At 40.4% G+C, this 13,480-nt stretch overlaps 2 protein-coding genes across 2 annotated transcripts; one reads left to right on the top strand and one right to left on the bottom strand.

Moving 5' to 3' along the window:
• Positions 1-801: 801 nt before the first annotated feature.
• Positions 802-4,137, bottom strand: cript (cysteine-rich PDZ-binding protein). Its single transcript, XM_054598679.1, has 5 exons — positions 4,033-4,137; positions 3,787-3,852; positions 2,038-2,092; positions 1,778-1,881; positions 802-1,266 (listed from the first exon to the last, which is right to left on the bottom strand). The coding sequence occupies exons 1-5, from the start codon at positions 4,046-4,048 to the stop codon at positions 1,202-1,204; spliced, it is 306 nt and encodes a 101-aa protein (XP_054454654.1). The 5' UTR covers positions 4,049-4,137; the 3' UTR covers positions 802-1,201.
• Positions 4,138-5,515: 1,378 nt separating this feature from the next.
• pigf (phosphatidylinositol glycan anchor biosynthesis, class F) lies at positions 5,516-11,554 on the top strand. Its single transcript, XM_054598678.1, has 5 exons — positions 5,516-5,816; positions 8,564-8,655; positions 9,229-9,345; positions 9,431-9,539; positions 11,191-11,554. Exons 1-5 carry the CDS (start codon positions 5,589-5,591, stop codon positions 11,302-11,304), a joined length of 660 nt encoding a protein of 219 aa, XP_054454653.1. The 5' UTR covers positions 5,516-5,588; the 3' UTR covers positions 11,305-11,554.
• Positions 11,555-13,480: the final 1,926 nt, after the last annotated feature.

Raw genomic sequence — 13,480 nt, 5'->3', positions numbered from 1 at the left:
AAAAGATTTTTGCTTTTATGGGGGACCACTGTTTCATGTATTTTGAAGATTCTTTGCTTAAATAAAATAATGAAAAAAAATAGAGTTGTCAGCCTTACTTTGTGTATGTTCATAAGATAAAAGACAAGAAAACCTTTCAGAGCGTTATGTTTGTTTCATTAATGCCATTACAAAAGACACCTGCTCCTACTAATAAAGGACTTTGAGAACATAGTGTGTAAGTGAGAACAGTTTACTGAACATGAGGGCTCTAGGGTTGGCTGTGTAACACCTTTAAACTCAGATATACTGATGTCCCTGAATGCCCCACAACACAGAATAACAGGGCAGTGATATAACAGGCAAACTAAATGATCGATATAATTATATAAACAGTTGTATTTTGATTTCCTTAGGAAGGTTATTCCCACTCGTTTACTCAATCCCAACCTTACCTACCGTACATCACATGTAGCTGGAGACTGATGCCGTTTTTAAGCACTGGTACAACAACATAAATCAATAATGAGACATAAAAACAAGCGTGTGCACATGTGGCTGAAGGCCTGAGGCGGAGCGAGGCCTTTAGATATCACAGAGGAGTCTGTCATCAGACAACCTGTGAACTATAACCTTTATCTCTGACAGCAGAGGGGGGGGGTCACACCTGACAGCACAGCATGCAGTTTCCAAATATGATTATGTAAGAGTAAACCAATTATAACAGGCATGAAGGACAAATATGGATATGTTGTGCGTAAGAGGCTAAAAATGTTACCCTTTATGGCGTCATGCAGAGGTAAAGAATCATCCTGTCACATGTCATATTGAATGGTTTAATTCACTCAAAAAATGCAACACTTGATATATTACATACAGAAAATAACTTTTTAAAACAGCAAAAAATCAAAGCCTAAAGTATTGAATTTAAAATATACCAAAAAAATATCTAGAAGCCTGGACTTCAGAAACAGGTGATGGCTGGTGGTGTATTCTGATCCAACAGTGCTTCCCTGTGTACGGCCACTGCAATAACTCCAGTGGCATTATGTGATATTCTGTAATAAGAGGGCAAAGCCAGCTCCACATCTCTCTCTCTCACAAAGGTGGGAAGAAATAACCCAAAAGAGCGACAGCTGAATGGTGAGCAGGACATTGTGGAATGATGACAAACATAAACATCAGTCTCGTTCTGTCGTCGCTCATTCTGATCCTCACGCTGTCACACAGAAGTCTGCTTGTAGTTTTTGGTGTCCAAAACTTTCCTTCCACACATTGCACAGATTCCTAGAGACACAAAACGAGAAAAGGAGGAAAAGCTATTTAAAAAAGAAATACCAGGAGCTGCACTTTTTGTCAATGTTTAAACCTACAATAACACATGTTTGGTCACTTGGGGTTAGCATAAACAAGCTGTTAAGATCACATCGATATAATATCAGTTGATTAAGTCGTAATGGCAAACATGTTAGCAATCCAGCAGACACAGATCAACTCTGGCACTGCCTTTGTGTTCACTTTATGAATGTAAGTATCCAAACCTGGACAATAAACCCAAAACTATCTACATAGCAACATACAAGAGGAAAGAGAAGACGTGGCCCAACCATTCAAAGTGATGCGTTTGTTACAGGAGATGATACAGATATGTTCAGACTCTAAATAGTTATTCTCAGTGAAGAAACTGAGTGAAATAATGTTCCAATAGCCTTGGTCATACAATGAAGTTTGCCACATAGAATTAGTTTGAATCCGTTTGTTCTGTTCAGTATGAAGTCCAGTGTGAGTGAGCTTATACCTTTCTTGTATGCACAGCCCTGACAGTAGTGTGATCCAGACTGATGCACGGAGCTCTTGCAGATCCTGCAGGTAGCAAAGCCCGTCTTGCTGTACGGGTCGAACCTGAGAGAGAGGGAGATGCATCACAGATATAGATAAATGACCATGGTATATGTTAATGTGTAACAATGAGAGGAGGTCAATAACAATACTTTTATGTGACTTCCTTTAAATAAAAACAGAGAAACTGATGACGTCAGACTCCAGGGAGCTACTCACCTGGCTTTCTTAGACGTCAGGATCTTGTTTTCATTTAGCTTACGCCCTCCACCCTCTGAAAGTAAAAGAAGAAGAAGAAGCTCAATTAAACATCAACATCTAAGTCAGAAGTTCCCAACATGGGGGTCAGAACACCCAGAAAGGGTTGTGGGATGAAATTGAATAGTTGTGTGATAAGATACAAACCTTATATATATTTTCAGTATTTCCTCTAATCTTTACTTTTGTCTTGTATACTACCTTTTAAGGATTCAAATAGTCTTTTCTTTGCTTTAATATAAATAAATAAAAATATTTGGGGTTTGGTCTGTTTGAACATTTCACATTGGGCTCTGGGAACCAGCAATGGGATTTGTTGAGGTATTATTTAACAATTTATAGACTAAATGAATGAACTCCCCACTGACCTCAGGACAGCAGAGTCGCTGCCCATCTTTAAACTCACCTCTTCAAGAAGTACTACCTGATAAAGAAGTACTACCCTGAGCCTTCCTCGTAGCACTTATTGTATTCATATTAGTTTGTTTCTGTACTTTTGCTCTGGTTTATGCTTTAAGATGCTTGTTTAAGAAAGGAGATGCACTTATGACTTCTGGTGACTAGTAGTTCTCTTGAATACCTATGTTGAACACACTTCCTGTAAGTCGCTTTGGATAAATGACTGTAATGTAAACGATTAATGAAAGTATTAATGGCATTAGTGGCACAGGTGATATCATATGTCTCTCATACTTTGTACAAGTTGCTGTATTTATTTGGATGCACAAAGTCTTTGGAAATCTGAACAATTAAACAAAACATATCCAGGTTTATTTCTGTGATTATGTTTCACAGATTAAAGAAACTCACTCCTACTTTATGAGAATCATTTTAAAGTGTCTTTTTGAGAGTTTAACAGTAAAAACGTGTTTCTTTCTTATGCACCTGCATGAATGAATGATTATCTGAAAGCCTAAAGAGGCCGTGGAGATCATTTACAGCCTGAATTAAATAACACGGTTAGCTTTGACTAGTGATGGAGTTTAACATCTGATGATGAATCCATTCAGACTACACAGTCATAGTAAACACAAACACATGGCCAGTGACTCTCTCTGTCCTCTGTCTATGTCTCTCTCTCTGTCCTCTGTCTCTGTCTCTCTCTGTGTCTCTGTCTATGTCCTCTGTCTCTCTCTCTCTCTCTGTCCATGTCTATGTCTCTCTCTCTCTCACTTTGTCTCTGTCTCTCTATGTCTCTCTCTCTATGTCCTCTGTCTCTGTCCTCTGTCCATGTCTCTGTTCTATGTCTCTCTCTCTCTGTCCATGTCTCTGTCTCTCTCTGTTGTCTCTGTTTCTCTCTCTCTCTGTCTCTGTCTCTCTGTCTGTCTCTCTCTCTCTGTCTCTGTCTCTGTCCATGTCTCTCTCTCTCTGTCTCTCTGTCCTCTCTCTCTCTCTGTCTCTCTGTCTCTCTCTCTGTCCATGTCTCTGTCTCTCTCTGTCCATGTCTCTGTCTCTGTCCATGTCTCTCTCTCTCTCTGTCCTCTGTCCATGTCTCTGTTCTATGTCTCTCTCTCTCTGTCCATGTCTCTGTCTCTCTCTCTGTCCATGTCTCTCTCTCTCTCTCTCTCTTCTCTCTGTCTCTGTCTCTCTGTCCATGTCTCTGTCTCTCTCTGTCCATGTCTCTGTCTCTGTCTCTCTGTCTCTCTCTGTCCATGTCTCTCTCTCTCTCTCTCTCTCTCTCTCTCTCTCTGTCTCTCTGTCCATGTCTACCTGTTGTGTTCCGGGCTCCATCCTTCCAGGTATCAGGTGTGATGACTTTTCCAAGCTTCTTCTCACCTGAAATAAGAGACACACGTTTAGAGACAGAACACGTGAGACGTTCAGGGACCAAAACAACAACAACATGGAGGACAGTTAGCAGTTAGCTGTTAGCATAACAGTTAGCATGGCAGTTAGCAGCTAGCAGTTAGCATCTCCAGCAGAGGTTCTACGTGGACACGTAAAGGAGACACGCACACTTCTCGCAGACCATCCTCCTGTGCGGGCTCAGCTCGGCTCGGCTCGGCTCGGTCACTGTTTGCTGGACTTCCGGGTGTTTCTACGTTGTTCCTATTTGCTGCATCCTGATTGGTCAACGCTGTGACGACCTCTGATTCCATTGGCTGATACCACCGTGCGTCACTGAGCTGGTGCTACGTCACTCACCTGGACTCACACTGCTGCTGGTTCCGGTCGGGTTTAAAGCTTTAAAGTGAAGCTTCTGAACCCGATGACACACCAGCAGTGATGAGGACACACTGAGGAGGGATTATCTGACATGTAAAGTAATATAATAAGTAATATAATAAGTAATATAATAAGTAATATAATAAGTAATATGCCTGGAAACTACTGCTTCCTGTTTGCTTGTAAGGCTTCTTCAAAATAAAACCCACTGAAGCTGGCAAGTCCTTCATGATGTTTACCTGTGCAATACATTACACATCACACTGTGCAATAATAGTTAAAAAAGTAAAAAATAGTTCAAATAGTTGTTTTTTTTTTCTCTGTCTGTAAATATAATATTTCAGTTATTGTTGTTTTTTCTACTGTTTTTTTTATTGCTTATTTATAATACTTGTTTTATTTTATTTTTATTTTTCATTTTTTATTTTTTATCTTGTCTTCTTCTACTATGTCTCTTGTGTGCACTTTACTCTCTGCTGTTGTAAGCCTGCAAATTTCCCCGCTGCGGGACTAATAAAGGATTATCTTATCTTATCTTATCTTATCTTATCTTATCTTATCTTAACAATGACTATGGGACATATCACACATGATGGAGAAACAGTTAGTTATAGTTTAAGTATTATAATAGAAATCTCTAGAGATTGTATTCCTCAGATCCTAAACTGTAGGACTTATAGCACTTATTATATTCGTATTAGTCTGTTGCAATTATTGTTCTCGTAGTAACTCGCCTCTGCACTATACTTTTGCTCTGGTTTATGCTTTAAGATGCTTGTTTAAGAAAGGAGATGCACTGATGACTTCTGGTGACTAGTAGTTCTCTTGAATACCTATGTTGAATACACTTCCTGTAAGTCGCTTTGGATAAAAGCGTCTGCTACATGACTGTAATGTAATGTAATGTAATGTAATGTAATATAATGTAATGTAATGTAATGTACTATAATGTAATGTACTATAATGTAATGTACTATAATGTAATGTAATGTAATGTACTATAATGTAATGTAATGTAATGTAATGTAATAATAACAACAGCATTTATTATAGTATAATTATAATAGTATGAATACCACTGTCTCTTGGACAATAAAGCGTGTTTAATGCTTGAAACTATTCCACTTACGGTGTAAACATAAATACCATAACTTGAATAAAGCAGTATTCTCTGCTTTTGTTTTGATAAGCCTGCCTTTTGCATGCAACCTTTATTGTGAAGTCCAAGCGGAAGCGTCCGTTACTCCATGTTTACGGAAGTCACTGCGTCACTTCCGCCGCTGGCTGCGTCACTTCCGCCGCTGGCTGCGCCGCTCTGAGCCTCTGTGTTGGACCCCGCTGGCGTCATGTGGGACCGGGAGATCAGAGCCATGGCGGCCTCTCACGCCGTCACCGCCGCCGCGCTCTTCATGGCCACGGTTCTACCTGCGGCGCTCGTCCGCGGCTTCTCGGTGTACGGGACGCACCTGCTGTGGCTGTACGCGGCGTCCGGGGCCGTCAGCGCCGCCAGCGTGGCCGTCTACTGGCTGCTGGGCGTCACGCCGTCCGCCAAGAGGCACTCCGTGGGCTACAAGGTGCTCTTATTGTGACATGCTCTTATTGTGTAGTAATGCTGGTGACATGCTCTTATTGTGTAGTAATGCTGGTGACATGCTCTTATTGTGACGTGCTCTTATTGTGTAGTAATACTGGTGACATGCTCTTATTGTGTAGTAATACTGGTGACATGCTCTTATTGTGTAGTAATACTGGTGACATGCTCTTATTGTGTAGTAATACTGGTGACATGCTCTTATTGTGTAGTAATACTGGTGACATGCTCTTATTGTGTAGTAATACTGGTGACATGCTCTTATTGTGTAGTAATACTGGTGCTGTGACATGCTCTTATTGTGTAGTAATACTGGTGCTGTGACATGCTCTTATTGTGTAGTATATGCTGGTGACATGCTCTTATTGTGTAGTAATACTGGTGACATGCTCTTATTGTGTAGTAATACTGGTGACATGCTCTTATTGTGTAGTAATACTGGTGCTGTGACATGCTCTTATTGTGTAGTAATACTGGTGACATGCTCTTATTGTGTAGTAATGCTGCTGCTGTGACATGCTCTTATTGTGACATGCTCTTATTGTGTAGTAATACTGGTGACATGCTCTTATTGTGTAGTAATACTGGTGACATGCTCTTATTGTGTAGTAATACTGGTGACATGCTCTTATTGTGTAGTAATACTGGTGACATGCTCTTATTGTGTAGTACACTGGTGACATGCTCTTATTGTGTAGTAATACTGGTGACATGCTCTTATTGTGTAGTAATACTGGTGACTTATTGTGTAGTAATATGCTCTTATTGTGTAGTAATACTGGTGACATGCTCTTATTGTGTAGTAATACTGGTGACATGCTCTTATTGTGTAGTAATACTGGTGACATGCTCTTATTGTGACATGCTCTTATTGTGACATGCTCTTATTGTGTAGTAATACTGGTGGCATGCTCTTATTGTGTAGTAATACTGGTGACTCTTATTGTGTGTACACTGGTGACATGCTCTTATTGTGTAGTAATACTGTGACATGCTCTTATTGTGTAGTAATACTGGTGACGTGCTCTTATTGTGTAGTAATACTGGTGACATGCTCTTATTGTGTAGTAATACCGGTGACATGCTCTTATTGTGTAGTAATACTGGTGACATGCTCTTATTGTGTAGTAATACTGGTGACATGCTCTTATTGTGTAGTAATACTGGTGACATGCTCTTATTGTGTAGTAATACTGGTGACATGCTCTTATTGTGTAGTAATACTGGTGACATGCTCTTATTGTGTAGTAATACTGGTGACATGCTCTTATTGTGACATGCTCTTATTGTGTAGTAATACTGGTGACATGCTCTTATTGTGTAGTAATACTGGTGACATGCTCTTATTGTGTAGTAATACTGGTGACATGCTCTTATTGTGTAGTAATACTGGTGACATGCTCTTATTGTGTAGTAATACTGGTGACATGCTCTTATTGTGTAGTAATGCTGGTGACATGCTCTTATTGTGTAGTAATACTGGTGACATGCTCTTATTGTGTAGTAATACTGGTGCTGTGACATGCTCTTATTGTGTAGTAATACTGGTGCTGTGACATGCTCTTATTGTGTAGTAATACTGGTGACATGCTCTTATTGTGTAGTAATACTGGTGCTGTGACATGCTCTTATTGTGTAGTAATACTGGTGACATGCTCTTATTGTGTAGTAATACTGGTGACATGCTCTTATTGTGTAGTAATACTGGTGACATGCTCTTATTGTGACATGCTCTTATTGTGTAGTAATACTGCTGTGACATGCTCTTATTGTGTAGTAATACTGGTGCTGTGACATGCTCTTATTGTGTAGTAATACTGGTGACATGCTCTTATTGTGTAGTCTTATGGTGACATGCTCTTATTGTGTAGTAATACTGGTGACATGCTCTTATTGTGTAGTAATACTGCTGCTGTGACATGCTCTTATTGTGTAGTAATACTGGTGACATGCTCTTATTGTGTAGTAATACTGGTGACATGCTCTTATTGTGTAGTAATACTGGTGCTGTGACATGCGCTTATTGTGTAGTAATACTGCTGACATGCTCTTATTGTGTAGTAATACTGGTGCTGTGACATGCTCTTATTGTGTAGTAATACTGGTGACATGCTCTTATTGTGTAGTAATACTGGTGACATGCTCTTATTGTGTAGTAATACTGGTGACATGCTCTTATTGTGTAGTAATACTGGTGACATGCTCTTATTGTGTAGTAATACTGGTGCTTTGACATGCTCTTATTGTGTAGTAATACTGCTGACATGCTCTTATTGTGTAGTAATACTGGCAAACACTCAGGTGGATAAAAGGTGCTGTGACATGCTCTTATTGTGTAGTAATACTGGCAAACACTCCTGAGTTGTGTAGTTCTGTAGAGGTCACGCCCTCTAAAAGGTCACAAAACAAGTTTATGATATGTGGTACCTTTAAACATGGAGGACACAAGTCAGTCAAACAGACACATAGAGATTGGACGTAAGAGATAAAAGTAGAAGATACAAAAAGCTAAAATGTAATAAAACAGAAAGCATAATTACAGTTAAGACGTGTCCTGGTTCTACAGAACTGAGACTGCTGGATCTAAACGGATCATTTCTCCAGGAAGTGAACGTTTTGAGCCAGAGAAACAGAAACAAATGTAAAATTTTACTCTTTTTAAACGTTGAAGTTATGTGAACTTTATGTTTTTAATGATTTATTTCTTAAGCGTCTTGGTTCCTTCCACAGCTGTCCCGTCTGTTTCGTTCCTGCCTGTACTTCTTCCTGTCCTGCCTGTTCTTCCACACTGTGGTGGTTCTGTACGGAGCGCCGCTGATTGAGTGAGTACCTGCATGTAGACGTACAGCATAGCTAACGCACCTGTACATGCACCACCACAACCGTCTGTTAGGTTACTTTAAGACATCCTACATATATATCAATACACTACACATCACACTGTGCAATAATAGTTAAAAAAGTTAAAAATAGTTAAAATAGTTGTTGTTTTTTCTCTGTCTGTAAATATAATATTTCAGTTATTGTTGTTTTTTCTACTGTTTTTTTTTTTTATTGCTTATTTATAATACTTGTTTTATTTTATTTTATTTTTCATTTTTTATTTTTATCTTGTCTTCTTCTACTATGTCTCTTGTGTGCACTTTACTCTACGCTGTTGTAAGTCTGCAAATTTCCCCGCTGCGGGACTAATAAAGGATTATCTTATCTTATCTTATCTTATCTTATCTTATCTTATCTTATCTTATCTTATCTTATCTTATCTTATATTTGCATATTTTCATTTTGTCAATCTTATTGCATTTACCGTTAAACTCTGTAATCAGCACACATAGAACACCTGTTTCCTTTGCCTTGTTGTGTGTTTGTCAGCAGATCTCCTCTTCTTGTTTCAGGTCGGCCTTGGAGACGTTCTCCCTCGCCGTGCTGCTGACGTCTTTAACCACGCTGAGGTGTCTCTGCGTCCTCGGCCCCAACGTCCAGGCCTGGATACGAGTATTCAGCCGGCACGGGTGAGCCCAGCGCCGTGTTGCAAATGCTTATCTCGAGTCTCTCTGACTTGAATATCCTGACTTCATTGCTTTGCTCCGTCTCCAGAGCGATGTCTGTGTGGGACACCGCTCTGCAGATCACGGTGGCCTGCACCTTGGTGGGAGCCTGGGTCGGAGCCTTCCCCATCCCTCTGGACTGGGACAGGCCTTGGCAGGTCAGCACACATTAGAACCCTGTTTGTTCTGTGAGGTTTTCTCCTGTTGGATTCACCAAACTCTTATTTGCACACATGATGAATGCCACCTGTTCACAAGGAGGTGCACCTTCATTAGATTTCATTAATTAGCATAATCGATGCCGCTTGTTCCGCACCTTTTGTTGGAAAGTTTTCTCAACGAGAAATAAAACCATGAACTGGAAACAACTAGGAAATATAAGCAGTCAATACTGTAGTGTGACAGAAATAAAGAGGGAAATATTGAATAACTTTATTAAGCACAGAGGTATTAGACAAGAGAATATTATTGTCTACAGTAGATGATTTTCCATTTTGCTAAATATGCCAGATCTGAAAAACCTCTCAGTATATTGGGATCCATTATGATGATGATATCAGAAGAACAATACTCTTTTGTTTTGTTTGTCGTTTATTTTAATGTAGTTGATTTTGATATTTAAACTAAATTCATTCAGACTGAGACATTTCTTTTTTTTGGTATTTGAATTACTGAACCATTATACTGAACCATTATACTGAACCATTATACTGAACCTCCTCCGGTCTCAGTAAATCCGTCACTGTTGAATTGAACTGATGCAAACTGTCCCAGCTTCTAATTGGTCATAAATGTTTGAAACCACTGATTTATAAAACATCAGCAAATGTACGACGACCAAAACGGCAAACTCGAGCTTTCAGAACGGCCCAGTGGAGGTTGTTGGAGGCTGCAGCCGCTGTGGGGGGGGGGGGTATGGCCGTCAGGGACCCCCCAGAATCTTTACAGCAAAGACGAGAACAGAAACATTATTCTGCTGTAATGCATGAGAGAGAGAGAGAGAGAGAGAGAGGCGAACGCATTGATATGCATGAAAGTATAGTAACACGTCACTAAAGAGAAAAATAGAAAAAAAAGAGAAGACCAAGACCAGCAGGGAGATTTTGGGGCGATATTCATTTTCAAATTTGATGGTTGAATGGTTTTGTGGCTGAAGAAGGAGAGAGAGCAGCCAAGCAGCTGCTGCAGCAGAGAACCCGTGTGTGTGGAGGCAGCTTCACTCCAAATCCTTTTGGTAAATTAGGGATTTGTTTCAATCAGACCAGAGTTGCTGATTGTTGGAACAGTGGAAAGACGAACCAGAGATTTTAATTAGTTTCTGTCCAGTTTGAATTCCACGTTTGGATGTCCTGATGGGAGCTCCACATAACAAGTGGTGATAATATTGAATCTCTGTACCACAATATTTACAATAATAGATATATTCATCTTGTTGGACCTCCTCTGGCATACAGCACAGTTTCCTCTGCTAACATTTCCATTCATCATGAGACAGTGTTGGATACACCCTCCATAAGTCTGAAATGATCATTCAGAGCAGTAACTATTAAATCTCTCTTCTTGCTTCATGAATTCGTTTTGGGTTTTTTAAATGACAAAAAGGAAAAATTATAATTGCAAAGGGAGTTCTCTGCAAAATGACTCGAGGAAAATGAAAATCCGAGACGGTGGTGATTGGAGCGTAACTCTAAAGCGCTGTGCTGCTGATCCTTTCATTCAGAAGTTCCTCTGTTAATGAAACGTCACAAGTGGAAACATGGATGCATCCATCAGTGCATCCATCAGACTCACCTCTCTTGCTTCTTGTAGGTTTGGCCCGTTTCCTGCAGTCTGGGCGCTACCGTGGGCTTCCTCTCCGGCCTGGTTGCAGCTCCTGCGTGGATCCACTATCATCGCAAACAGCTCACGTACAAGTGCAAGTGACGGACGGACATGTGGGTTTCTGTGTGTGTCACCACGAGGGTATTTCTCCTGTTGCTGCCATATTCCTTTAACTTTGTACTGCATATTTATTGGGAGCGTTCACTCCCCTTGCTGCCTGTAGGAAAGATGATTTTGTAAAAGCACAAGATGTTTGCATGGAGGCCGAATATGTACCTGACGATTTCTGACATGAATGAAGCAATACTTCTTTATTGGATTTTTTTGATTAAAGGGTTAGAAATGTTCTCAACATCCGTCATTGAAGTGATTTCATCTGAAAAATGTTTGAACCTGCAGGTGGTGCTGTTGGATCACCACCTGCACAAACGCTGTGTGTGTGTGTGTGTGTGTGTGTGTGTGTGTGTGTGTGTGTGTGTGTGTGTGTGTGTGTGTGTGTGTGTGTGTGTGTGTGTGTGTGTGTGTGTGTGTGTGTGTGTGTGTGTGTGTGTGTGTGTGTGTGTGTGTGTGTGTGTGTGTGTGTGTGTGTGTAATTTGAGGGCACAGAGAGTTTAAATGAAGAGAAGAAATCAAGCCTACAAAGTAATCAGTATTATGGTTGGGTGGTCATTTATTGAAAGAGTCGTGAAGGAAAGTTAGAAAGTTATAGACAAAGTGTAAACTCACTGCAGAGTGTACTTCCATCCTAGCACGCACACACACACACACGCACACACACACACACACACACACACACACACACACACACATAGGCACGCTGTCGCAGTTCTGCTCCTGCAAGCTGACTACTGATGACTACTGTTCCTTTTTAAACAGCCATTAATCTTGCTCAAACTCTATTCCAACACCCTCCTCCCTCTGCTCCCCTCGTTTCATTCCAGCTCTCCACATCCTCAGGCCACCGTATCGATTCACTCTCATTTTAGGGACATTCATTTTCCTCCTTTCACGCCGCCCACATCTCTTGTTCTCCCCCTCGCAGCTCGGCAACCACAAAGAAACTTACATTTTCTGATTCGCAGTGTCAAACTGTAAAGCTAATGAGGGATGCTGTTTGCAGACAGATGTTTGTAATACAAGTCAAGTAAAAAACTTAGTTAGTCAACCTTTGTGGGGAAAGACTGAGAAAAATACCCTGAAGAAGGAGAAAGAGAAAAAAGGAGAAAAATAGCTTTTTCAAAACCTATATATAAAGAGGGAGAGGGAGACTTTGAAGCCTTTGAAACAGCCCACATGCACGTATGACACCAATCAGCACACCTTTCCCTTCTGACCTCATGCTGTTACGTCCATTACCCTTGTTCTCCACTCTTTTTTCCTCCACCTCCTGATCCGTTATTACCCATGGAGAGAGAAGGAAGTGATCTAACTGATTTCACCTCCAACCTGCTTGCGCTGTGAATCATGATTAGTGTTTTTTGTCCCTTGACCTGTTCTTATATGTGAAATCGATTTATTTTGATGACAGAAATCTGTACGGAGCTGCTTTGTTCCTGTGCTCCACTCCTCTAGTGGTGCTTTCATCTGCAGACGAGGAGAAGGACATTTGCTCCGACACAAAAGCTACTGCCTCACAAAATACTCTCCTCGTTCAATCTCAGAGAACTTTATTTATTCATTGTTTGTTCTCCGGCTGTGCTTTTGTGCCGGCGCTTTGTGAGGAGAGGTAATCTGTCACTCTCCAGCCCTCTCCTCTCCACAGCCTTTCCTGCAAGACGGTCGTTGTAGACATGCTTTTGTTGTTTGCAGAGCTGTTGTGTTTCTGCAGAGTGATATATTTTGAATTAAGATGCATCCTCTGCTCTCTGTGGTGTATCACCCAAAATTTAATCTAGTTTAATCAATATTCTTCAGGGGGAGCAGGGAATCAAATGACTGTGCAAAAATATTGCTCAGGCTGCAGGGAAAACGAAAAATCAAGACGCAGCTCTGCAGCTTTTCATGAACATCTGGGTTTTACATCTTTTAAATGAACTTTAAGGTTCACCCAGTGTACACACACCTTGAATTCGTGAGGAAAACTTTTTTTTTTTGCATGGTGAACAGAGAAATCTCCAAAACAGAGAAAAATCTTTATTTATTCATAACATTAGAAGAGAACACAATTTCAAACACAGCTGCGCACATTTTTCTATTCCGAGTAAACCGAAATAGAAAGCAGTTTTCCTAGAATTAAATACAAAAAGAAGTAATACAGGAATAAAATCTCACATGTAGA

The sequence above is a fragment of the Anoplopoma fimbria genome, chromosome 5, assembly GCF_027596085.1.
Source record: "Anoplopoma fimbria isolate UVic2021 breed Golden Eagle Sablefish chromosome 5, Afim_UVic_2022, whole genome shotgun sequence".
NCBI classification, from domain to species: domain Eukaryota; kingdom Metazoa; phylum Chordata; class Actinopteri; order Perciformes; family Anoplopomatidae; genus Anoplopoma; species Anoplopoma fimbria.
This window is presented reverse-complemented; position numbering and strand designations above follow the sequence as displayed.

Bases quoted from the DNA above. Each gene is read 5' to 3' on its own strand.
- cript (XM_054598679.1), bottom strand. The intron at 2,093-3,786 runs GTAGACATGGAC...TTTTACTTTCAG, and splicing joins TGGAGCCCGGAACACAACAG to AGGGTGGAGGGCGTAAGCTA. The intron at 1,267-1,777 runs GTATAAGCTCAC...TTGTGTCTCTAG, and splicing joins GGGCTGTGCATACAAGAAAG to GAATCTGTGCAATGTGTGGA.
- pigf (XM_054598678.1), top strand. From the start codon at position 5,589: ATGTGGGACCGGGAGATCAGAGCCATGGCGGCCTCTCACGCCGTCACC. The intron at 8,656-9,228 runs GTGAGTACCTGC...TTCTTGTTTCAG, and splicing joins TACGGAGCGCCGCTGATTGA to GTCGGCCTTGGAGACGTTCT. The intron at 9,346-9,430 runs GTGAGCCCAGCG...CTCCGTCTCCAG, and splicing joins CGAGTATTCAGCCGGCACGG to AGCGATGTCTGTGTGGGACA.